The sequence below is a fragment of the Aquarana catesbeiana genome, linkage group LG05, assembly GCF_042186555.1.
Source record: "Aquarana catesbeiana isolate 2022-GZ linkage group LG05, ASM4218655v1, whole genome shotgun sequence".
Classification (NCBI taxonomy): domain Eukaryota; kingdom Metazoa; phylum Chordata; class Amphibia; order Anura; family Ranidae; genus Aquarana; species Aquarana catesbeiana.
In genome coordinates this window covers 45,999,545-46,027,376 of record NC_133328.1, presented here as the reverse complement: position 1 = coordinate 46,027,376, position 27,832 = coordinate 45,999,545, and the positions used below count along the sequence as shown (strand labels likewise).

At 42.5% G+C, this 27,832-nt stretch overlaps 1 protein-coding gene across 1 annotated transcript in view; it reads right to left on the bottom strand.

Annotated features, from left to right (window-relative positions):
• NMT2 (N-myristoyltransferase 2) overlaps nucleotides 1–27,832 on the bottom strand; it is a gene marked incomplete in the record, with an annotated part of 80,395 nt that overhangs the window by 38,867 nt on the left and 13,696 nt on the right. Inside the window, 1 exon segment of the mRNA XM_073629670.1 lies at nucleotides 2,054–2,189. Within this exon segment, the coding sequence (XP_073485771.1) occupies nucleotides 2,054–2,189 (136 nt within the window).

Below are 27,832 nucleotides of genomic sequence, written 5' to 3'. Positions count from 1 at the left end.
ACATCTGCCTAAGGCCTCTTTCACATGGACGATCCGTATGTCCGTTTTTCATCCTTCCGTTTTCGGATGAAAAACGGACATACATTCATCCCTATGGAGCGTCGGATGTCAGCGGTGACATGTCCGCTGACATCCGACCCCGCTCCGATCCGAAAAGTGTAACGGAGGAAAAACCTACTTTTCCATCCGTTTTCGGATCGGATCGGGTGACGACAGACACTACGGTCCGTCGTCATCCGATCCCCCCATAGGGGAGAGCGGCGCTCTGACAGGTCCGTCGCTGCACAGTGTGCAGCGATGCACCTGTCATCTTCCTGCTCAGCGGGGATCGGCGGAGCGATCCCCGCTGAGCCAGCGGATGTTCACGGGGCGGATCATCACTGATCCGCCCCGTGAGAAAGAGGCCTAAGGGTCTATGCACATTGGGCTTAAAAAAAACACCAGTTCTTTTTTGGCAGAAATAAAAAAAACACTTGAGGGTTTTGTACAAAAGTTTAGCATTTTTTTTTCTGCCAGAAAACTCCTATCAAAAACGCAAACCACAAATTTTTTTTTCTGCCTCTAAACGCTGAGCTTACAATATACCTGTAAACATCCTAGTGTGCATGGACACATAGGATAACATTGAGCTGCTTCTACAGGCGAAATCACAAAATCCCTGTAGAAGCAGAGTTTCTTGTTTTTTTTTTAGGCCAGTGTACATGAGCTTAGCTTTTGCACAGTAGTGTATCGATCTACCTTATCTATCCACTGCATCTACCTACCGTGTCTATCCATTATATCTATTTACCTACTGTATCTATTTATTTATCGACTGTGCAGTGCCTTGAAAAAGTATTCATACCCCTTGAAATTTTCCACATTTTGTCATGTTACAAATAAAAACGTAAATGTATTTTATTGGAATTTTATGTGATAGACCAACACAAAGTGGCACATAATTGTGAAGTGGAAGGAAAATGATAAATGGTTTTCAAAAATGTTTTACAAATAAATATGTGAAAAGTGTCGATACTTTGTAGAACCATCTTTCTCTGCAAATACAGCTGCAAGTCTTTTTGAGGATGTTTTTACCATTTTTGCACATCTAAAGAGTGACATTTTTGCCCATTTTTCTTTTCAAAATAGCTCAAGCTCTGTCAGATTGGATAGAGAGAGTCTGAACAGCAATTTTCACATCTTGCCACAGATTCTCAATTGGATTTAGGTCTGGACTTTGACTGGGCCATTCTAACACATAAATATGGTTTGATCTAAACCATTCCATTGTAGATCTGGCTGTATGTTTAGGGTCGTTGTCCTCCGTCCCAGTCTCAAGTCTTTTGCAGACTCTAACAGGTTTTCTTCTACGATTGCCTTGTATTTGGCTCCATCCATCTTGATTATCTAACAAACCTCTGAGACCCCATTCACACAGGGGCAACACGACTTGCCGGTCGCCTCAGCGAGGCGACCTGCAAACGAATGGCCGGGCGACTTGCAAAACGACTTCTGCATAGAAGTCTATGCAAGTCGCCCCAAGTCGCCCCCGAAGTCGTACAGGAACCTTTTTCTAAGTCGGAGCAACTTGCGTCGCTCCCCTTAGAACGGCTCCATAGTACAGAACGGGAGGCGACTTGTCAGGCGACTAGGCCGCCTGACAAGTCGTCCCTGTGTGAATGGGGTCTAAGGGCTTCACAGAACAGCTGTATTTATACTGCGATCAAATTACACACAGGTGGCCTCTATTTACTAATTAGGTGAGTTCTGAGGGCAATTGGTTCCACTAGATTTTAGTTAGGGGTAGCAAAGTAAAGGGGGCTGAATACAAATGCCCGCCACACTTTTTACATATTTGTAAAACATTTTGAAAACCATTTATAAATTTTCCTTCCACTTCACAATTATGTGCCACTTTGTGTTGGTCTATCACATAAAATCCCAATAAAATACATTTACGTTATTGGTTGTAGATCTGTAAAAAAAAACAAAAGAACACATACATTCTGACACTTTTGGACAACTGATATAATTGGTATTTCTATTAAAAGATCAAAACTTAGAGATGACTGACTTTTGCAGGCTGTTGTGATCTGATTTCTTGAGAATCAGACGCAGAGTCAGACTTGGCCCCCCCAGAATTGGGCTTTTCCTTTTTCCTCTTCTGTTTCTTCTTTTTCTTTTTAGCTCCAAGATCCCCCGCTGGGCTCCTGTAAAGGGAAAACAAGGATCAGAAAACAACTCCGACATAAACAACGAAAAAAAAAAAAAAGCAGAGAAAGTAATGGGACCGTGTGCTCATCAAAACGCGAAGCTCACCCTCTTTTACAGTTAAATTGAAAAGAATGCCGGAGTAAGTAAAGAACAGGCGGTTTTTTTTCAGCTGCCCCCTGAACTCTCCTCTATGTTAACTTGTTCACACATTTCTAGGCAGTTGAGTTTAGAAGCATTTTTTGGAATGCAAAAAAATGCATTCAGGACGGATGTTCAGAGAAACACCAAACGCCTCTAACAGTTTGTAAACGCGTGTGAACGTGGTAACTCGCACATTGCCACGTTTGATTACAGGTGTTTTTCATTTTTGGTTATTTGAAAAAAAAAATTTTTTTTTTTTAAAACGCTTCTAAAAATGCAAATGCTGGTAATTGGGAGTCACACGACAAAACGGACGTTTTAAATGTGGGTTACTATCTGTCAAGTTAAATTGTTCAGGAGAGGTTGTAAAAAAGTCCCGTGTCCATGAAGCCTTAAGGGTTAGTTCATTATTACCAAAGAAAAAATAAAAAATTCTTATGCAGGTAAGAAGCACCTGTAGATAAAAACAAATTGTGCAGCTTTAGACAAAGTCAATAATGCCCTTGCTATAGGTGTAGGCAATTTACGTACCTCCTGAAGCCTGGCCAAAAAACTCGTTCCTCTGATGGTGGGGGTGAGCAGTAATGGCTGGTAGTTTCTTAGCAACATCCTTGCAACAAGGCAGGACACAATGATACCATCTCTGGGAGTTTTTTGGCTTTGGGAAGTATGTAAAACGGCCTACACCTATAACAATGTTGTCATCATCTAACTTCAGGGCCCTTTCACACTGCACAGCTTACACCCCCATTCACACTTTTGAGACTTGTTATGCGACTTTGGACACCAAAGTCACATGACAAGTCATACCCTACGTTTTCCAATGATAACCATTCATATATGTGCGACTTAAAGTCGAAGCAACTTCATAGTTCATACACTACTTTGGTCCGACTTTCATGCAACTTGAGGGCCATAGACTTCAATGTTAACCCTCAAAAATTGCATGAAAGTCATTCCTGAATGTTTTACATGCAACAGTGAGTTCAACTTTGCAGAGGGACAAGTCACATCCAAGTGGCACCCATCTAAAGTTGGGTCAAAGTTGCACTCCAGAGTCATACAAGCCTGTCCCGTAAAGTGGTTGTAAACCCTTCCATGTAGCCAGTGAAGGGACTATCCTCTGGTGATGCACAGAGATGGAATACATCCTCCTAGATGAGTTGTACCTGTTTATCCGCCCTTCTCTACATCCGTTCAAAGTGCTGAATTTATAAAATTTATAAGCTTGTCAGAGAGTACTGAAAAAAAGAGGCAGAGAACTGAGAGCTCAGAGCTGATTGGAGGGGACCCCCCCCTGCCCCGCCGCACAGCACACAGGAACAGAGCTGAGGCTGTTAATCTGCTGGGCATCCCTCCCCTGTCACCTTTTTTCTCTTGGTGTCAGGAAAACATGTCAGAAGTGACTCATGCTGATAGAGGAAGGAAGCAGCAGACAGAAATGACACTTAGTGCTCTGGATTGAGACAAGTATACACTATAGAGGGATATGCTTTGTTCATGTCTGAGGTTTAAAACCACTTTAACTAGAGGAAAAATTATTTGTATGGAACCCAAGTAGAGCTGCATGATTCTGGCCAAAATGAAAATCACGATTTTTTTGCTTAGAATAAAATTATTACGATTCTCGCGACGTAAAATCTTTCACGTTATACAAAAAAAAAAAAAAAGGGCTAAATTTACTGTTTTTTTTTTTTAATTCTTTAAAGTCATTTTTTCCCAAAAAAATTGAATTTAAAGACCGCTGCGCAAATACAGTGTGACATAAAATATTGCAACAACCACCATTTTATTCTCTAGGGTGTCTACTAAAAATATATATATATAATGTTTGGGGGTTCTAAGTAATTTTCTAGCAAAAAAAAAAAAAAAAAAAGATTTTAACTTGAAACCAACAAATGTCAGAAAAAGGTTTGGTGTTTAAGTGGTTAAACTTTTTTCACTTACACATGAAGTCTATTCCATTGACAATTGTTACAATGTTTATAGTTAAGTAACTGATAAAGAATGTTGCGATTCTTGGCAGACTGCCCGAAAGAGAATTCTTTGCATAGCAAGAATCGTGAAACACTTTAGGTCCCTTTCACACTGTCGGACCGTTCAGGTCCACCTGTCAGTTTTGTCGGTGGACCTGAACAGGCGCTCCATGTTAGTCTATGGAGCAATGGATGTCAGCAGTAACATGTCCGCTGACATCCGACCCAGTCCGATCTGCTAAAATCAGACGGATGGCCCTACGTTCACATCCATCCCTGGTGGATCGGATCGGGTGAGATCTGATGAAGACGGGCATGCTGTCCATTTTCGTCCGATCTCTCCATAGGCAACAGCGGCGCCTGACAAGCCCCTCCCCCGCTCAGTGAGCAGAGAGGGACCTGTCATCTGTTGGCTCAGCGGAGATGAACAGAGAGCTGAGCTGGCGGACTCTGGCAGCGGATCCGCCTGGTGTGAATGAAGCCTTAGTCAAGATCGCGATAATGATTCTTGACGATTAATCGTGCAGCTCTAAACCCCAGTAAAACATTTTTTACTATTTTCAACAAGGAAAAATAGTGAATTCCAAGAAAAAAAAAAAAAAACTTGATACATACAGGTGTAAAATGAACTCCTGTACATCTTAGATTGTAAGCTCTAAGGAGCAGGGCCCTCTGATTCCTACTGAATCAAATTGTATTGTATTTGTACTGTTTACCCTCAAGTTGTAAAGCGCTACGTAAACTGTTGGCACTATATTAATACTGTATAATAATAATAATAATAATAATAATTGCTGCATCAGATCTTCGGTGTTCCCAAAAAAACATGCCGTGTGCAGAGAACAAAAAAAAAAAGGAGGAATTGCTGATCACTGGAAGACCCGAGTCAAATGGCTAATCTGCAAGTGACTCCAATTACCAGCAATTTCATTATATACGGGATAATGTAACCCCCGCTGTAAATGAGGAGAATATTAGATTTCACAGCGGAGTTCAGTGACCATATAAATGTCGCAGGCTGCCAGAGATATAAAAAGGTCACAGATCTCCGAATTCAATCCAAATATACCAATACATGAATAGAGAGATCATACCAATACACGAATGCAGAGATCATACTACTACATGAATACAGAGATCATACACATACATGAATAGAGAGATCATACTACTACCTGAATGAAGAGATCATACTACATGAATGAAGAGATCATACTACTAGATGAATGAAGAGATCATACTAACACATGAATGAAGACATCATACTACTACATGAATGAAGAGATCATACTCATACATGAATGAAGAGATCATACTACTAGATGAATGAAGAGATCATACTACTACATGAATTAAGACATCATACTACTACATGAATGAAGAGATCATACTCATACATGAATGAAGAGATCATACTACTACATGAATGAAGAGATCATACTACTACATGAATGAAGACATCATACTACTACATGAATGAAGAGATCATACTCATACATGAATGAAGAGATCATACTACTACATGAATGAAGAGATCATACTCATACATGAATGAAGAGATCATACTACTAGATGAATGAAGAGATCATACTACTACATGAATTAAGACATCATACTACTACATGAATGAAGAGATCATACTACTACATGAATGAAGAGATCATACTACTACATGAATGAAGAGATCATACTACTACATGAATGAAGAGATCATACTACTACATGAATGAAGAGATCATACTACTACATGAATGAAGAGATCATACTACTACATGAATGAAGAGATCATACTCATACATGAATGAAGAGATCATACTACTACATGAATGAAGAGATCATACTACTACATGAATGAAGAGATCATACTACTACATGAATGAAGAGATCATACTACTACATGAATGAAGAGATCATACTACTACATGAATGAAGAGATCATACTACTACATGAATGAAGAGATCATACTCATACATGAATGAAGAGATCATACTACTACATGAATGAAGAGATCATACTAACACATGAATGCAGAGATCATACTACTACATGAATGAAGAGATCATACTACTACATGAATGAAGAGATCATACTAACACATGAATGCAGAGATCATACTACTACATGAATGAAGAGATCATACTACTACATGAATGAAGAGATCATACTAACACATGAATGCAGAGATCATACATAGCCTGAAAAACACTACCAGACTCTTTGGCTTTTAAAGGGTGTCAGCGGAAAGTCTCCTGTGATTTTAAGGAAGCTTTAGATAGAAAAGAGCAGCTTGATAGGAAGTGGTGATTGGATGACTGGGCTGCCTCTTCCATAAACATGAAAGTTCTGCTTCTCTGAGCGTTCCGGGATTGCACTCCGCACAAAACGCCCAAAAAAACATACCATATTTAAACTAATGATGAAAACACAGAATACGGAAATTGGCGTATACTGGCCATGGCACTTTTATTGGTTTCAACATTCAGACCATTTAGCAAACAAAATAAATCCATTATATTCTCAGATAATGCTTAGCCATAACGACTCAAGGAAAACATGAAACTTTCAAATTTATAATAAAGTCCCCCTTTGATACAAAGGTGACAAACCACATAAAGTGCTCACAATGGGAAGGAGTGGGAGGGTAGCTCCTCTTGCTCAATCTGTCCAGCCAAAAGGCTGACCACCAGCCGAGGCCCCTTTATATACTGAGGCCCCTAGACACCAGGCCAGGGCCCTTGTACACCATTGGGCAGAACTTACCTGCCAAAGGTGCGCCATGTCCGTGTGCACAAATAAATTGTGCCCACTCTGTTACATTACATCAGGCTCATCTTGGAGGGAGACCGCAACGAATGGCCAAAGACTACTAACCTGTCTGATCACTATCTTCCTCTAAATGGTGTCAGGATCCCACAGAACATCGCCCATTCCACATGCATTGAACAATGGTCATCTCATGTCTATGGGTACTACAAAGCTAACCTGGCCTTTGCCCATACACGGCAAGCAAACAGTTTGCATTAACCAACACCAATTGACTGTGGTATACACTTGGGCCCCTTTCACACTGGGCGGATCTGGTTGATGGATCTTTCCACTGATCCCCACTGAGCCGGCAGATGACAGGTCCACCTTCGCTCACTGTTTAGAGACGGACCTGTCAGAGTCCCGCTCTCCTCTATGGGGAGATCGGATAAAAACGGACCGCCTGTCCATTTTTATCCAACCCCATCTGCTCCGCCCCGCCAGACAGGTGAAAAATAGGACCACCGACCTTCTTGATTTCATGGACAGCATCGGATTGGATAGCAGCAGGTGTCAGTGGACATGTCACCGCTGACATCCGCCGCTCTATAGGGGTGAATGGAGCGTTCAGATCATGTCCGCCTGAAAAACTGATAGGTGGACCTGATCAGAAATCCCGTGTGAAAGGGGCCTTACAGTTCTTTTGCTCCTCCACTACTTTACTAGGCACCAAGAGCAGGGGGAAAAAAAAATGAGTACTTTAGAACACAGAGAAGCATTGACTGCACTTTTAAACCAGGTATGAGAATCTGGTGGCTGTGATAAAGCAATGCCACAAATTTGTAATGACAATTTGATGATGGGAGAAAATCAAGCAGCCTGCAGGGTTTTTTGTAACTCTATAATAACTAGCGCAGGTTCTCAAGATCATGTGATTAGTGTCACAAGTGAGTGAGGTAGACTGGTACACTACAACACTAAAGGCCCGTACACACGAGACGAAAATCAGAAGTAAAATTTCGTCTGAACGAACGATCTGCCGATTTTCAGATCGTTCGTATGGTGCTTTCGACTGCCGATTCCAATTTTTCGTCCGACAAAAGCTGGATGTGCAGACTATAACATTTTTGTCAGATGTGAACACATTGTTCGATTTTTGTTTAATTACTACGGTTTTCGTCTGAAAAAAATCGTAAGAGCAAGACTACGCATGCTCAGAAACGAAAGAATACATACAAAACTATTCAACACATGACGTCACTTCTGAAGTTGTATTCTGTCATACAAGAGTTTTCATACAGTGAGTAACCTCTTCACTTTCGACACAAGACTAGCATGCAACAAAAAACCGGACGACCGTTCATCCGAAACTATGATCGGTGTACGAGGCTTTAGAGGTTGATTTACTAAAACTGGAGAGTGCAAAATTTGCTTCCACGTTTTTTTTTTTGTCAAAGCTTAAAGTGTAAGTTCACCTTTACAGAAAAATCTGTAAGGAACTGTCCCCCTCCCCACCCCCCCCGATCCCGCTAACCTGGACCGCCGCAATCTCCGGGTTCTAAGCCCCGGTATATCCGCGCCAGGAGTTCGGGGTTTAGAAATCCTCTCTGCAGCCACGCGTCTTCTCCATAGCTGACAAGATGGGCTATGCGGCTGGTAATTGGTCAGCGCCGCCCATGTGACGGCGCTGACCAATCAGAATACTCCAAAACGTCTCGCTCCTGACGAGGGACGTTTTGGGCATTCACCTCAAGGGATTTCTAAGCCCCGGACTCCTGGCGTGGATATACCGGGGCTTAGAACCGGAGATCCAGGTCAGAGGGACGGGGGGGGGCGAAGAGGGGGACCTGTGTAAGTTCACCTTATAGAGTTTTCTGAGATGGAGCGGATTTGTCCAAGCGGAATTCTGCTAAGCGGGGATCTCTCTGCTGATCCCTGCTGAGCAGGAGGAAGACAGTTCCGTGTCTTCCCCGCTATGCAGAGCGGACACAGACACAGCCCGCTCTCCTCTATGGGGCAGTCGGATGAAAACGGACTACATGTCCGTTTCCATCTGATTGTCATTCAATCCGCTGGACAGATGGCGACCCTATCGCCATACGTCTATTTTTAGCAGATTATATCGGATCGGATGCTCGGAGGTTGTCAGCCGGCACGTCATGACATCCGCCGGCCCATAGAGAACAATAGGTGGTTCAATTAGGTCCGCCTGAAAAACTGACAGGCGGACCTGATCGGTCTGCTGGTGTGAAAGGGGCCTAAGTGAACAAGCTGAAGTTAGAAGCTGATTGGATGGCAACACGTAATGGCATCACATAAAGAGGAGATTGAAATGAAAGGTGGAGAGGTACAAAAAAAAAATGAAATAGTAGAGTGAGATTATATTGAATTACAACACTAAACATAATAGGACACGAAAATAGTAATTCAAAATTATATACTTTTTTTTATTTATATATACTTTTTTTGTTACTTTTTTTTTGTATTGTTGGTTGTTTGCCACATGTAATAGGGCACTGTAAAGCTCCCTTCTTAATTATACTTTGAATTATGTTTTGCACAAATTGAGTTTTGGTTATGGGTGGGCTTTTTTTTTTGTTTTTTTTCTTCTCTCTTTTGAAGAGGACATGATGAAGGATCCGGTGTGTTTTCTCGGGGTGGGGTTAGTGTGGTGTATGTTAATGAAAAGATTTATATAGATATATTGTGCAATGTGTATTTCTATGTTGTATGATGAATTTTGTCTTAATAAAGAAAAAGTGATTATAAAAAAAAGAAAAAGAAGCCGATTGGCTACCATGCACAGCTGCAGCAAATTTTGCACTCTTCAGCTTTAGTAAATCAACCCCTAAAGCCTAGTACACACTAATAGTTTTTTCTTTCGTTCAACCCAGCGGGCTGAAAAAAAAAAAAGACCTGACAGCTCAGGAGCCGCTTTACTAACTCTCCGACATTAGTACAGCAATCTCCCCTGCTGTGCTATTGTTGCGTTTGTGTTCTGACAGGGGGTAGCTGTCGACACCCCCCCCCCCCCCCGCCAGCAGAACACTCTGGTCAGCGCTCAGAGCCATTGGCTGAAAGTGCTGATCGGCAGACCATTTTCAATCGTGCCGCTTCGACAGAAGCCAGCTGAACGGCCGGCTTCTGTTGGACCGGCTGCCGTACACATAGGCTGAATGTCGGCTTTCTATTGAACTGGCTGATGCCACAACGACATTTGGCCCGTGTGTACTAAGCATAAGTCTGGAATGAAAACCTGAAATCCCGTCAGTCTTCCCTTTGGGTTTCTCAAGGCTTTGCTAGTACTAAAAATGCCTTGTTTTCTTCAAAAAAAAAAAAAACTATCTGCCTAGACCAGGGCTCGACAAATCCATGGCGACTAGAAATTGCATCCTGGTGCCTGGGCTTTTGTCAGACCATTCACTGTTGCAGTGACACACAATTTGTATCACCCGACAACCAGGAGATGCAGGTCCGGGCAGGTAGTTTTTTTTTTTTTCAACATTTAGCCCTGCTCTCTTTGCAACCATTCCTGAAAGAGTAAAAAAGAAGGAAATAGAGTAGCCAAACTATATAGAAATGCCCACATTGTACAAAAGGGGTTAATATTCAGAGTGGAGGTTCCAAGAGATAGGACTAGAAATGATATAGTTAGATAGATAGATAGATGGATAGATGGATCTAAATCCTCACTAGATCCCCTCATACACCCAGACGAAGCTCCAGTCAGTTGGAGGGGTGAAACGCGTAGGTGGAGGGGCACACACACACACACCCCCTCATGGTCCACAGTTTGTGTCTGTACCGGCTATGTCAGCCGAATTGCCGGTATCAGTGAAATCTATGCAGACATACTTTCAAGCCTAAGAGAAGGTCCAAGCGTTGTAACTAGCAGTATATAATACAAGAGAGCAGGTGCTCTGAAGGTTAAAAATCACATAGGGGACTTTAAAAAAAAAAACGGGAAAAAAAGGCGGAAATTCGGTCATTTTTTAAAATCTTTCCATCTATTAAATCTTCTGCCCTTGTTGTTTTAACTTTGGATAGTAAAACATTTTTTTTCTGCTACTTTATACAGCCCACCTTCCTGTTTCTTGTCGGGTAAAAAGCCTAGGCTTATGACATCATGTGCAGCTCTCTCTCACGTGAGAGTATGCCAGGAAGGGAGGGGGGATGAGTCATAAGAGGGCCAATGAGAGCTGCAGAGCTGGAGGTGTGCCTCTGTGTGTCTGTGTAACTTCAGGAAACGAACAGGCAGCAGCTTCAGCTGCCCACAGTTAAAATGGATGCAGCCAGACTCAGTGGAGGGAGATTTCTGCAGCATATTTGGCAAGTACAGAATCACAATATATATAAAATAAAATGCAAAGTGGTTGGAGGGAAGCTTCAAAATGGCACAGATGTATTTATTACAAATGATGTGAGCAGACTGCAGTTCCTCTTTAAGTAAAAAAAAAATTGTTTTTAATTGTAAAAATTAAAGTTACACCCAAGTACATAAAATCCCCCGAAACCCCCCCCCAAAAAAAAAAAAGATTTTAAAGCCTTTCGACAACTGGAAAGGGGAGCAGGGATAATTGGACCGGACAGAGGAGGAGGAAAGGAAAGCAGCATACAAAGCAAGTGTAAACCTCTGCTACAGAAAATTAAAAAAAAAAATAGAGTTTAAAGTGACTAAGACTACTTTCACACTGGGGCTGCCTGACCATCAGCACTAAAGCGTGCCTTGTTGAAGCGGCGCTTTAGCGATGTTTAAGCACCACTTTTCGGCCGCTAGTGGGGCGCTTTTAACCCCCTCTAGCGGCCAAAGGGGTTAAAAGCGCCCCTGTTGCGGCACTTCCAAACCCCTTTTCAGACAGGGCGCTTCCAACCTGTCCCAAAGATGCAGCTTGTAGGATTTTTTCGAATGTCCCGCAAGCGCACCGCCCCAGTGTGAAAGGACTCAGGCTTCCACAATTGGGCAGCACGGGAGACAGTTTTTAGGCGGTATTTCTAGCGCTAAAACGCCTGAAAACTGCCTCAGTGTGAAAGGGGTCTTAAGGTAAAAACCTGTTATGGTTATCATCGAAAGGGAAAGTAGAAAAAAAAAATCCCAAATTTTGGGCTGACACCAGAACAGAAATGGAGGGGAAACCTTCCAATGTGGATGCTAGTTCCGGTGACAACCCAGGACTCCCTCACTTTGGAGGGATTTCCTCTCATATTCTGTTTTGGCTATGAGACAGGAAGTGAAGGGAAATCTCTGCAATGGGACAGAGAGGGCAACAAAAAAAGACCTAACAGGGGTTATAACCCTCCCTTACGCTATCCAACATGTAAAAAAAAAAAAAAAAAAAAAAGAAAAAAGATTTGGCCGATAGTGACGCATTAATATCACTTTAGGAATGTAGAGTTCTTTTAACATATCCATAGCACAGAAATGAAAACAAAAAAGACCAGACAGTCTGTGATAAACCAACATTCAAATCATTATTTGTACAGTTTGGACGCCGCTAAATACCAACACAAATGTGCCTGGCAAATCAACAGTAAAACTTTGCAGAGGTTTTTCCAAAATGTTATCCTTGAATGAGTGTGAATGTATTCCCGGGACTCCAGGAACAGTACAGATATCTCTGTGTTCCCCTTATAAATGTAAAGAAAGAGTATGTCAGTGATATTCCCAAGGGGTACCTACCGTCACATCCACCTCTGATAATAAACCAATAGAACTGTACATAGGCAAGACACACCCTGCAACACCTCTAAATAATGTATTTGCTTAAAAAAAAAAAAAAATTATATTATATATATATATATATATATATATATATACACACACACACACATATACATACACACACACACTGCTCAGCATAAATGAGTAAACCCCTTTTCAAAAGTAAGATTTCAATCAATATCTCAAAGAACACAAGAGCAATTTCCAAAATTTTCACAAAGCTGAGAGTTTTATAGAACATTTGTTAAGCTCATTACATGAAAAAGTGAGGTTATTAATATAACTTAGATTACAGAATCTTCATTTTTTTTACTCAAATTAGTTGATGCAAAAATGAATACACCCCACAACAAAAACACCTACATCTAATATATGACCTCCATGATTTGTAAGGACACCATCAAGTCTTCTAGGCATGGAATGAACAAGTTGGTATATGAAGTATAGAAATCCGCGCTTATGTCCCAATGAGAAAAGAAAGCCGCCAGCACCTTGCGGACAGATTTGTGTGTAGAAACTTGAAAAGATGTGCAGCACTAGTATATTGAACATAGGATATATGGGAACCCTATCAAAGAGATATAAAGCCATGGGGCGTAATGGCACACGCAGGAGCTAAAACAGCGGGAGCTAGCGTCGGGAGAAAAACTGGAGAACTAGCAGAGAAATAAAAAAAAAAAAAAAAGACAGCGGAGGGAGAGAGAAGAACCGGAGGAAGGACCAGAGGAAGAAGACATCAGAAGAGAGGAGAACCGGAGGAAGAAGACACGATGTAGCTACTTTAATAAAGGACTTGGTCAAAGACCTGTGTACTAGTTTTATTTATTTTTTACACTCTTTTTGGGTGAATGAGTAGAGGTACAATGTACCCCATACTCATTTACATAGGGTGGGGGGGCCGGGATCTGGGCCCCCCCATTTAGTAAAGGGGCTTCCAGATTTCGATAAGCCCCCCACCTGCAGACCCCCCCCCCCACAACCAACGCCCAGGGTCGTCGGGAAGAAGCCCTTGTCCCCATGGGGACAAGGTGCTTTGGGGTGGAGGGTGCAGAGCCCCCCTGCCCCAAAGCACCCACCCATGTTGAGAGCATCGGATAAGGGTCTGGTATGGATCTGGGGGGCGACTCCACGCCGAATACATATACATGTATATTATATATATATATATATATATATATATATATATATATATATATATATATATATATATATATATATATATGCATGGGGTTTCCCCTCAAGATCCTCAGAGCACAAGTCGCATACCAAAGTTCGTCATGTGACATGTGCTCCCAAAGTCAGAGTGTATGTCACACCAGTGTGAACTGGGCCTGAGACTTTTATTGGGGTGCATTCATTTTTGCAACATGGTCTTGAATGAATTGGTTATGAAAAATACTTTTTTGTGTGTGCAAATGAACAAATCTTGGTTGCAATCAATGGCCCGCATTTGTGGGAGTATTTTGTAGTATAGTGTCCCATAGAAAATGTTGATTTTGAAAGAAAAGTAAAGGTTTCTCTCTTATAGTTCCCAATAAGAGAGAAAATAGAACGTAAACATTTTTAACCACTTCCTCACTGGGCACTTGTACGTCCTTCCTGACCAGCGCTCTTTTCAGCGCTCTCACACTTTGAATGACAATTACGCGGTCATGCAACACTGTACCCAAATGGCATTTTGATCATTTTTTTCACACAAATAGAGCTTTCTTCTTTTGGTGGTATTTAATCACCACTGTTTTTCTTTTTCTTTTTTGCTAAACAAAAGAAGACCAAAAATTTTGAAAAAAAACCCCCAAATTTTCAATATTTTGTTATAAAATTTTGCAAACAGGTAATTTTTCTCCTTCACTGATGGGCACGGATGAGGTGACACTGGTGGGAGGAATTGATAGGAGGACCTGACAGGCATTAATAGGCGGCACTGGTGGGCCGCAATGATGAGACACTGATAGGTGGCACTGACTACCAGTACTGATAGGTGGCACTGACTACCAGTACTGATAGATGGCACTGATTAGCAGCACTGGTGGGCACTTAGGGGACCGATGTCCCTCTAACAGAAGCCGTTTAACAGCTTTCTTTTTTCTTCACGCTGTTTACTTCTGTGATCAGCTGTCATTGGCCGACAGCTGATCACATGGTAAATAGCCAGCTGTGATTGGCCTTTTACCCTGCTCTGTGATCAGCCGAGTCCCAAGGACTCGGCAATCAGAGTGCGTCGCCCACGGACGTCCATGTATTCCCTCCCGGAAATGAAGCTCACACTGTAGCCGTCTTTCGGCTATAGCGCGGTCAAGTGGTTACTATACACATGAAAAAACATATTTGTGTAAGTTTTGCTGCAATACTTACCCGATCTTCAATTCTACCCTCTACAGTAGCCATTCTCAACCAGGCTTCCTCCAGGGTTGGCTGGAGGTTCCTTAAGCTGTGGCTAATTGTCCTCCCATCTGATGGTGCCTACATAGTTCCAGGTCCAATGCTACTTGACAGAGCCATTGTTTGAACTGCAAGGGTGCACTTGTGAGAGGACAGAAAAGATTTGTAGGCACTAGCAGCCCATAATGATTACCATTAAGCAAAGACCACTCATACTTCTCTATTAAAGACTAATTCTCAGTTTTTAAAGCCTCCGGCCCTCTCCGAGGTTCCCCTGTCCTGCACTGATTCAGTGACGTTACAGGTCCTCCCCCCTTGTCCTCTGGCAGCACCGGTCAATCGTTACTCCTGGACTGTGTTAAGCAGTAAAGTAAACCCGAGCCGCCATGATTATGTACCCCGTAGGAAGTTTCTATGATGCCCTGGCCGCAAGGAAAGTGAGTTGGAAGGTGCTGGGCATCATTTCACCTGGGAGAGGTCAGTACTGGATCAGAGAGCAGCCTTTAAAAAGATGCATTTACCATACATTTCTATTGCCTTCCACCTTGTACAGAACCAATTGAAACAAACCAAACAACAGGACATTTTGCCTTTTCAGAAATGCAAAGCAACATTTATTTTTATTTTTTTTGCCAAAAATAAAAGGTAATGTTGCTGCACACAATCCAATTCAACCAATGCTCTCCGGACCTCCTGATGATGATTTACAAAACACAGTTCAGCAGTAAAACACGAAGCGCCCGTGTATACAGGTGTGAGGCCAGTGAACTCCTGAGATATCCGAATAGAACTGACAGTAGGCTGTATGTCATTTCTTATGTACATCAGTCATATATACAAGAATATAATCTGTACCACCAACAGGCTCAGTACATTCCACCTACATATCAAATAATGAATGTGACACTTGCTACAAGCCTGGGTGCATTTATTATTATGTATTCTTCAAACCATGCAGGAGGAAAGAGCAAAAACTGAGCCTGGAGCATTGGTGAATGGGAAGCTCTGTCCACCCCAGTAGAACACAAAGGATTAGCAGGCCAGCTCCGGGGCTAATGGTGGAATTCAGAGCAGCACAATGCAGCCTGTGGGTGAGGAGGCAGCGAGAGAGGCTGACAGTAAGAGAAATGCTCGGTGTATTCTGCAGCCCACACATGAATGCTCAGCACTGAGGCCACAACAGTGAATGACGCATCTTACAACTGCAGTGAGGACCCCCCCACCCCCACCTTCTACATGTAACACAAGCACAGCGAGGATGTGATGTATGCACGCTTTTTTTTTTTTTTTTGGTATGTCCCACCCAACCATCACCCCATATGAAGGAATAACTGACATACAGTATCACAAAGCAAAATAGTAATACAAATTCAGTGTATACATAAATGCAAACTCTACCTTTCTGACCACGTTTCACGCTACGCTCAAATTTAGGGTATAACATGAAGAATGTTAAGCATGCACAGGCCTTATCCCCACCTAAAGGATCCTGGGGTTCTTCTCCATTCAGGCTCCTGTTGCATTTGAAATCAACATGGCTGAGCGTAGCGCCGTCCGCACAACCATGTCATCAATTCACAGGAACAGGTAAATGAAAGAACTACAAGCCTCATCCTCCGTCATGGCAAAGGGACTGTGGTTATCAATGGAGCACAAGAGGTCACTGCACTTGTAGTCTATTGATATTTCCTCCAGCTTTGTAGCAGGAGTCAGAGCACTGCAGCAGTGATCCACCGATTGTGGGTGCAATGCTTTGCAGGCTGAAATGCCAAAAATATAGTAAACCCATTTTTTTTTTTTTTTTCTTTGTGCAAAATGGGCACATTTATTTTACTCTTTTTTTTTTTGCAAAAGGTAGAATTCTCTTTTAGGCTTAATGTACGTTTTAAAACCTCTCCTGAACTATGTAACTTGATAGATAGTAACCGATGTTTTAAAAAAACGTCCCTTTAGCCTCTGAACATCCGTCCTAAATGCATTTTTTTTGCTTTTCAAAAATTGCTTCTAAACTCAACTGCTTAGAAATGACTATAAAGGAGCCTGTGTACATGTACTGATAAAATAACAGAGGAGAGTTCAGGAGCAGCTGAAAAAAACATCCAAGTGCTCCTAAACGTCCGTCTACCATCAGCAATGTACATGAGGCCTTAAAGAGACACGGTCACTTTGCCCATTCTGACAAAGCAGGGTGCAAGGGGAATGGCTGTATGAGGACAAAAAAAGTCTTCTACTTTTTGACTAGATTAACCTTACTTAGCGTGGCTGGCAGAAAGTTGTATCACATAACAACTTGGCACATCTCCAAGGACTGCAGGTGTAGCGTCACATATGGCGACCCATCACATTTGGCTACAGGAGTGACGTTCTGCTGAGAAATTTCGCACTGCGCATGCGTTCCAAAAGCTCACGGAAGGTACGTTACAGACAAGCTCTTCTTCTCTATAATTATTGATTGTAAGACACCACTTTGCAACAGGGCCCCTCGCGAGCTCGCCACGCTTCGGGCATGGCCTTGCTTCGCTCGGCATAATTATAATCTAACTCTATGACCACTTGGATGGTGGGGCTTGAACCTGGACTTAGGGGTGGAGCCACATAATAACTGTCGTAAAAGTGTTGGAACGCATATGGTGGCGTCACACATGCGCACTCCAGCGGGTAGCCAAATGTGGCGGGTCGCCATATGTGACTCTACGCCGGCAAAACATTTCCCCCGGCACACTACAACCATTACAAGAGCAAGTGACGGTGTCACCCCCCCCCCCCCCCCGATCATTTTTTAGTTATATAAAAATTACAAATAACTGGGGAATCTGATTATGTAAGGGATGTGTTGGTCATGGCTTTGGGGTACCATGGTAGAGGCACAAATTGGGAAAATCTATGCAAAAGGCCTTGTTTACATGGGCTTAAAAGTGGTTGTAAAGCCTCAAGGTTTTTCACCCTAATGTATTCTATGCATTGAGGTGACAAACCTGTGCTGCAGCTCCCCCCCGACCCCAATCTGATCCAGAGATGTGCACGAGTGCAGCAGCTACAACCCCTGTCTCTCTCCTCACTGGACAGATTGATGGCAGCAGGAGCCAGTGGCTCCTGCTATGGTCAATCAAATCCAGTAAAAACGGGAGCAGGAAGGGCCTGGTCCCGTTGTCTGTATCAATGGATGCAGCAGCAGGACTTGGGCGTGAGCCTGCATGGGTGCCCCCAGGAAAAGCGGCTTTCCGTGGGGGCACCCAATGAAGAGGAGGGGCCAGGAGCACAAAAACAAGGTCCATAAAGACATGGATGAGCGAGTTGGGGGTGAAGGAACTTGACTGGCCTGCACAGAGTCCTGACCTCAACCCGATAGAACACCTTTGGGATAAATTTGAGCGGAGACTGCGAGCCAAGTCTTCTCATCCAACATCAGTGCCTGACCTCAGGAATGCGCTTCTGAAAGAATGGTCAAAACATTCCCATAGACACACTCCTAAACCTTGTGGACAGCCTTCCCAGAAGAGTTGAAGCTGTTATAGCAGCAAAGGGTGGGCCAACTCAATATTTAACCCTACGGACTAAGACTGGGATGCCATTAAACTGCTTGTAAAGTCTTGTGTTTTTTTTTTTTCTATAAAAATAACAAACATGTTATACTTACCTCCTCTGTGCAGTTTGTTTTGCACAGAGCAGCCCAGATCCTCCTCTTCTTGGGTCCCTCTCTGCCTCTCCGGGCCCCTCCCTCCTGCTGAGTGCCCCCACAGCAAGCAGCTTGCTATGGGGGGCACCCAAGCCGAGTCACAGCTCTGTGTCCATTTACACACAGGGCCTCCTCTCTCTCTCCTGATTGGCTAGCTGACTTTGACAGCAACGGGAGCCAACTCTCAGCCAATCAGGAGGGAGAGTCTCAGACAGCTGAGACACTCGTGGACATCGCTGAACAGAGATGGGGCTCAGGTAAGTATTAGGGGGGCCGAGGTGGGCTGCTGCACACAGAAGGTTTTAAGATAAAAAAAAAAAACCTTCTGCCTTTACAACGAATTTAACCACTTAAGGACCGGCGCACGACTATGTACGTCGGCAGAATGGCACAGCTGGGCAAATGGGCGTATATATACGTCTATTTGAATTTCCCGCCGTGTCATTGCGTGCGCGCCGGCCGGAAACTCCACGAGTCGGGTCGCGGGTCCCGCGGACTCGATCGCTGCGGGGATACCCGCGATCGTCTCACGGAGAGCAGGAACGGGGAGATGCTAATGTAAACAGCATCTCCCCGTTCTGGCTAGTGACAGTGTCACTCGATCTCTGCTCCTTGTCATCGGGAGCAGAGATCAGTGTACTGACAGACACAGGTCCTCCCCCCCTACAGTTAGAAAACACTCCCTAGTACTGACTTAACCCCTTCACTGCCAGTGTCATTTACACAGGAATCAATGCATTTTTATAGCACCGATTGCTGTATAAATGACAATGGTCCCAAAAATGTTTCAAAAATATCCGACATGTCCGCCATAATGTCGCAGTCATGATAAAAATCGCTGATCGCCGCCAAAACTAGTACAAAAAAATTATTAATAAAAATTCCATAAAACTATCCCCTATTTTGTAAACGCTATAACTTTTGCGCAAACCAATCAATAATCGCTTATTGCGATTTTTTTTTTACCAAAAATATGTAGAAGAATATGTATCGGCCTAAACTGAGGAAAAAAAATGTTTTTTTTATATATTTTTGGGGGATATTTATTATAGCAAAAAGTAAAAAATAATGCGTTTTTTTCAAAATTGTTGCTCTTATTTTGTTTATAGCGCAAAAAATTAAAATTGCAGAGGTGATCAAATACCACCAAAAGAAAGCTCTATTTGTGGGAAAAAAAGGACGTCAATTTTGTTTGAGAGCAACGTCGCATGACCGCGCAATTGTCAGTTAAAGCGACGCAGTGCCGAATCGCAAAAAGTGCTCTGGTCTTTAGCCAGCCAAATCCTCCGGGGCTGAAGTGGTTAAAGCTCATATGCGTGTAAAAGGCAGATGTCACAATACTTTTGGCAATATATTGTATGTGTGTATTTTTCCCCAAGTTTTAAGCCATTCGTAACTGAAGCATGAGTAACAATGTTGGAGCAGATAAAACAAGACCTTAAAACAGGAAGTAGTTTAAAAGGTTTGCACTATTCGGGTGCGATAAGCACACAAAGACAAACTTTGCAACAGGATGTTTAGCAGTCAAGGTGCCAAATACAGCAAAAAATAAAAAATAAATAAAAATAAAAAATAAAACATTATATATATAAATAAATAAAAAAAAGAACACCCAAGTGTCAATTCACAAAGCTGCATGAAGCATTTTACTTTGTTGTTTTGTTTCATAATTATAGATCAGTTTTATTCAGGTCACAAAAAATAAATATTACATGGGTGTGGGATTATTTTCCTGTATGAAATTACTTACACAGTAGTTACATGAAGCAGCGACTGATTGCATGTGTTTGGAGCATTGTGTGAGCATTTATAGTTCGTTGCTCCTAATTGCACCACATCAGATGTTTCTAATATGTACCAGTCAATTGGTAACTAGATATTAATTATGAATCACTGTAGGCAATTTTAGTAGCTCAATCGCACAAACAAGAATCTCCCACATGAATCCACCGCTATGCTTTTGCTAACTGATACTTCTGAGAGTTTCAACAACGGCCAATACCAGTCTGAATCCTGAATAACACTTGCTCTATGTGCGGTGCATAGTGGTGGCATTCATTGTGAATGGCACCCTAACGCACTATACATAAGACAGCAATGCACATCACACTTAATCACTTTGCGATACACAAATGATGCACCGTGGCGCGCTCCTTTGTTAAATGTGTTGTGTGATCTATTGTGGTGCACTGACAGCCCGTCATTCAATTCACAAAATCATGAATCTTTTCTTGCAACACACAGCAAAATACGTTCTTGTATTAAGAGAGGTATGGACTCCAGAGAAAGAGAGAGATCATTTTTCCCCTTTACAAGTCATTAGTAAGACCTCATCTGGGTTCTGGAATATGCAGTTCAGTTCATAAAAAGGATATCGGGGAACTGGAGAAAGTGCAGAGAAGGGCAACCAAACTGATAAGAGGCATGGAGGAGATCAGCTATGAGGAAAGATTACAGGAACTGAATTTATTCTCCCAAGAAGAGGAGACCAAGGGGAGGATATAATCAACATATATAAATACATAAGCTGTCCATATAGTGAACTTGATGTTGAGTTAAGGTTATCACAGAGGACAAGTCTTTACATCTAGAGGAAAAGACATTTAATCTCCAAATACGGAAAGGTTTCTTCACAGTAAGAGCTGTGAAAATGTGGAATAGACTCCCTCAAGAGCTGGCTCAGCTCAGTAGATTGAATAAAAAAAAAAAAAATGATCTGGATTCTTTTCTAAATGTACATAATATAACTTGGTATTAACATATATAGGTAAACTTAAAGGGGCTGTAAAGGTTCATGTCTTTTCAACTTAATGCATCCTATGCACTATAACACCTGTCAGTGACCGGCCCCCCCAGACCCCCGTTTTAATTACCTGAACCCTCAAACTTGACCCACGGGGGCACGCTGTCTCTGTCTGGGATATTCAGCTGTTGATTGGATCGCAGCCATTGGCTCCCACTGCTGTCAATCAATTCCAATGACGCGAGCGTCGGGGGGCGGGGCCAGGTCCTGCCTTCGGCCTCTATGGATGCCGAAGGCTGGACTCGGGAGCGCGCCCGCAAGGTAACCCCCTCGGGGAAGCGCTTCTCCTAGGGGGTTATCAGATGTGGGGAAGAGCCACCGAGGGACCCCAGAAGACCAGATTCGGGGCCACTCTGTGCAAAACCAGCTGCACAGTGGTGGTAAGTATGATATGTTTGTTATTTAAAAAAAAAAAAAAATCATCTTTACAATCACTTTAATCCAGGAAATATCCAATTGCCTCTTGGGGGATCGGGGGGGGGGGGATCAGGAGGGATCCCCCCCCCCCCCAAATCAAAATTAGAGAACAACCTAAAATGTCCCAAATTTCAAGGTCACTGCTTAGCCCTACTTGAAACTATCTGAACAAGAGTAAAAGAGCAGTTTTGTTAAGCATATTTCAAGAGTTACATTTATTTTGAAGCACAGAATAAAAAAAGAAAAAAAAAAACAAAAAACTTCAATACGATTTGAAAAAGAACATTGATGAAAATTAGAACACTTTCAGATACCTCCCAGTTATTGGTGTTAATCTGGCACCTTTTTCTTTAACCACTTCCGGGCCGCCCACTTTCGTTATACGTCGGTGCTTTGAAGGAGGGTATCGTTGTTATGGCAGCAGCTAGCTGCCATAAACCCGGTATCCTCTTCTTCAGTGAGCGGTCCAGTTTAAGACAAAAGTGGTCTCTGCGCCAGAATTGGCCGCAAGATCACTTTTATCGGCGGCGGATAAACATCGGCAGTGGTGGAGGCAACCGCGTCTGTCCCCTGCCTGGGTATGGAGACGAGTGAGGGGGAAGATGGCCCCCACCCGTCTCCATATCACTGCAGGACGGAAAACGTCACTTCCGCCCATAGCTCTTAAAAAGGCAATTTTTTTTTCATTTTTTTTAAATGACCACATTTTTTTTCCATTATTGCATTTTAATGTAAATATGAGATCTGAGGTCTTTTTGACTCCAGATCTCATATTTAAGAGGTCCTATCGTGCTTTTTTCTGTTACAAGGGATGTTTACATTCCTTGTAATAGGAATAAAAGTAACGATTTTTTTTTTTTTTTTTAAACAGTGTAAAAAAAAAAAAAAAAAAAAAGGTAAAATAGTTTAAAAGTAAGTAAATAGTAAAAGTTTGTCGCCATTCCACGAGCGGACACAATTTTGAAGCATGACATGTTGGGTATCAATTTACTCGGCGTAACATTATCTTTCACAATTTAAAAAAAAATTGGGCTAACGTTACTGTTGTCTTATTTTTTAATTCAAAAAAGTGTATTTTTTCCAAAAAAAGTACGCTTGCTGCGCAAATATGGTGTGACAGAAAGTATTGCAAGGATCACCATTTTATTCTCTAGTGTGTTCGAAAAAAAAAAAAAGTATAATGTTTGGGGGTTCTAAGTAATTTTCTAGCAAAAAAAAAAAAAAAAAAACACGTCTTTACCTTGTAAACAACAAATCTCAGAACGAGGTTCGGTCCTCAATTGGTTAATTATCTGACAACCCCATTTAACTGGCAGCCTAACTTTCTAGTTTTCACCAACCTTGCAAGATGGTGAGCCGTTCTAAAGTGACTGAAACCCTCCGGCAGCAGGTTGTCCAGATGAAGGCCAAAGGGCCCCTTTTCAGCCAAAGCAAGAGAAGTTTGTCGTTCCAAATCTGCGATTTCTAGAATATTGCATCTATACAACGTCAAACTCATTTAAGTCCACCAAGAAGGCTGGTCGTCCACGAAAGACAAATGCAAGCGAGGACAGGATAATGCGGAGAATCTCAATGGGCAATCGGTTCAACACTGCAGCTGCGATTGCTCGCCAGTTCAGCGTTGAACAGAGTAAGGATCTGTCTCGTCATACAGCGTCTCGTCGTTTAAGAGAATTTGGACTGAAATCCCGCTCCGCAGTGCCCAAACCTCTCATTGGCAGAAAGAATCAGAAGGCAAGACTAACCTTTGCTGAGGAGCATGTTGTGTGGATGGAGGAGAACTGGTCCAAAGTTCACTTTAGTGATGAAAGCAAATTTTATTTATTTGGGTCCAATGGATAACATGTTCGTCGTCAAACTTGGGAAAGACTGAACCCAAAGAGTGTAAAGAAGTCAGTGAAAGGTGGAGGGGGAAGCGTCATGGTTTGGGGGATGTTTCCTGCAGGAGTTGGGCCTCTTATACAGCTACATGGCAGAATGAATGTAAATGTTTATCAGAACCTTCTTCGACAACATGCGGTTCCTTCCCTGCGTTCATCACCCAACAATTTTCATGCACAACAATGCCCCCCGTCACACAGCAAAACAGGTAAAGCAGTTTCTTGAACCTGAAAACATTGAAATAATGAAATGGCCAGCCAAGAGTGCTGATCTAATCCAAATAGAAAACTTCTGGAAAATCCTTGGTGACAAAGTTATGGCCAAGAAACCCACTACAGTCACCGAACTGTGGAAGAGACTGGAAGAAGAGTGGAACAAAATCACAACTGAGCATGTGTGAGAGACTAGTGATGTCCTGTGCAAAGCAGATGTGCTGAAGACAAAGCAAGGGCCCCCCCACGTCTTACTAATTGTTGTAACCTTCAGAAATTTTAGTTGTAATCTTTCTCCGTGCTACAATCATTGCTGTTCTCTAATTTTGATCATTGCGTTTTCTACAAAATAAAGTATTTTTTGTTGAAGTGTATTGGCTATTTTGAAAAATACTGTCCTATTAGCATGGTGTCGCCTCAACAAAAATTCCATCAAATGTTGAGCAATGAAGATTACATTAATTCTGAAGAAATCAAGTGTTCAATATAGTTCTCTAACTTTGATTTCTAGTGTAGGATTGTGTATATGGAGGTTTTCGATTTGCGTGTTTTTTTTTTTTTTTTCTGTGTTGGTTTAACCTGAATGGACTTGTGTTTTTTTTCAACCAGATTCATTATGTAACATCGGTATGCATTTTGTGTGTTTTCATATGCTTCTTGTTTTCAATGGGCCCCTCAAAATACATAGACATGCGTTATTCAGAACTAAACGCAGGAATTCCCCTAAAATACCACCTGCCTCTAACTAAATGCTTTAGGCCCCTTTCACACGAGGCAGACTCCGTTTCTACGGAGCCCGCCTCGGTCCGCCGGCTCAGTGGGAGATCTGTCCGTTGATCTTCGCTGAGCCGGCGGATGACAGGTCCCTCTCTGCTCACTGAGCGGGGAGGGGCTTGTCAGGCGCCGCTGCCGCCTACGGAGGGATCGGATGAAAACGGACAGCACGTCCGTTTTCATCAGATCTCACCCGATCCGATAGCGACGGACCTGGACGTAGAGCCATCCGTCTGCTTTTAGCGGATCGGATGTCAGCGGACATGTCTCCGCTGACATCTGACACTCCATAGACTAACATGGAGCGCCCGTTCAGGTCCGCCGTCAAAACTGACAGGCGGACCTGAACGGTCCGATCATGTGAAAGGGGCCTTACTCGTCAAAATCCAGAGACCAGTCCAGAGTCGTCCCTCTTCCTCTGTGTATGGAAGCTGGTGTACTTCAAGTGCCCACCTCATTCTTGTGTGACACAACCACCATTGGATGTCCAGCGGCAAGGTCCTTTTAGGATCCAGAAATCTCAGTGGTCGGGTCAGCAAACGGGGACCGTCGAGGACTAGACAGTGCACGCACTTCTACAAGACTAGATTACCATTCTCTGGCACCCTGAAACTACACCAAGGGACCCATGATTAGCTCATCCCCCACAGCTATTACCCTTTTGTATATCTTGACCTTCCCTCCTAGATTGTAAGTTCTAACGAGCAGGGCTCTCTGATTCCTCCTGTATTGAATTGTATTGTAATTGTACTGAATGCTCTCATGTTGTAAAGTGCTGCGTAAACTGTCGGCATTATATAAATCCTGTATAATAATAATAATGATGAATAGGTGAAAGGACTTTTATAAATAATGTGTGAACCAAATATAAAGATGTAAGCACACCGCATTTTATGAGCAGTTAGATGGCCTTTGCTGCACCCATATCCAATCACGTCTATGAATAAATGCAACTGTCATCGAGACAGCATGAGTGAATACAGGGCACACACTGAGGGCCCACTACACTCCCCGATGGCAAATGTCCATAAAGAGAAATGGAGCTCATTATCCTGCAGAAAAGACCATCTAACTGCTCAGGAAATGCAGGGAGGTGATCTGAGTCTGCAGGATAAAATCCAAGCTTGTCTGAATCAGTCCTAATCTGGAAAACCCCCTTCAGCATAACAGAGGAGTTCTTCGCTTTCATTTCAATCGTTTTTATTGGTAATTTTTTAAAATTAGCACAAAAGTGTAATACATTATGGAAAGCCCACTTTGGTCCAACATATTAAGGAACTGGGTGCATACAGGAAAAAGAAAGACAAAGTCAAACAGTCCAATAACTCTCGGACCCATGGGTGGCTTCCCAATCATTGGTCGGGTGGTCAGGTTACTGAAGAGGTAAAATCCGGACCATACGCCGTGAACCAGAGTATCATTTGTTTGCATCATCCCCAACAGGGGGAACGGTTGTGTAATATAAAAAAAAAAAAAAAAAAAAAAAAGTGTGAAGAAATAATATGCACAGGGCACTCTGTGTTTAACTTTAACTGCTTCAATAAAGGGCATTTTCACCCCCTTCCTGCCCAGACCAATTTTTAGTTTTCAGCGCTGTCTTACTTTGAATGGCAATTGCGCAGTCATGCAACACTGTACCTAAATGATGGTTTTATGGTTTTTTTCCCTACAAATAGAGCTTTCTTTTGGTGGTATTTGATCACCTCTGCGGTTTTTATTTTTTGCGCTATAAACAAAAGAAGAGCAACAATTTTGAAAAAAAAAAAAAAAAAAAAAACACAAGATTTTTTACTTTTTGCTATGATAAATATCACAATTTAAAAAAATATATATATATTTTTTTCCTCAGTTTAGGTCGATATGTATTCTTCTACATATTTTTGGTAAAGAAAAAAAAAAAAAAAAAAAAAAAAAAATCACAATAAGCATATATTGATTGGTTTGAGCAAAAGTTATAGCGTCTACAAAATAGGGGATAGATTTATAGCATTTTTATTTATTTATTTATTTTTTACTAGTAATGGCGGCAATCTGCGATTTTTTTCGTGACTGTGACATTGCGACGGACATATCGGACACATTTTTGGGACCATTCACATTTATATAGCGATCAGTGCTATATAATTGCACTGATTACTGTGTAAATGTGACTGGCAGGGAAGGAGTTAACACTAGGAGGTGATCGAGGGGTTAATTATGTTTCCTAGGGAGTGATTCTAACTGTGGGGGGAGGGGACTCACAAGGGGAGGAGACCGATCGGTGTTCCTCTGTACTGGGAACACACCATCGGTCTCCTCCCACCTGACAGGACGTGGATCTGTGTGTTTACACACACAGATCCACGGTCCTGCTGTGTTCACGGGAAATCGCGGGTGCCCGGCGGACCGCGCGCCCCCAGACAGCCGGGTAGCCCAGGATGTCATATGACGCCCGCCCAGGATGGGAGATCCCTCCTGCAAATGTCATATTGCTATAGCCAGGTAATGAAGTGGTTAAACATATTATTAACTGCTGCCTGTTCCCTTACTTGGACTCATACGAGCCCTTTCATGTTATACTTATTGACTAAGTCGCTCAAGACCAACAATGGTTTTAAGGTTAATCCATTTTGTAGAAGGAAAGATGAGTGGGAGAAGGAAAAGAAAAAGAAAAAAAAAAAAAAACCCGGGGGAGGGATAAGATAAGAGGAAAACCCGTAGAGAAGGAGATGGGAAAAGACAGGAGGAAAGTGGTAGTGTCTATGTACCAGGCTATGGCCCTGCTATACAGGGTGCTAGGTATCTCTCCCTCCAGATCAGGTGGATTCTGACAGGTAATTTATCCATGGAGTCCATATTTTCTCAAAGTGGGCTAGCTTGTCCCGGTGGATAGCCACCATAGCCATCTGGTTCATTGATCATGATCCATGTCA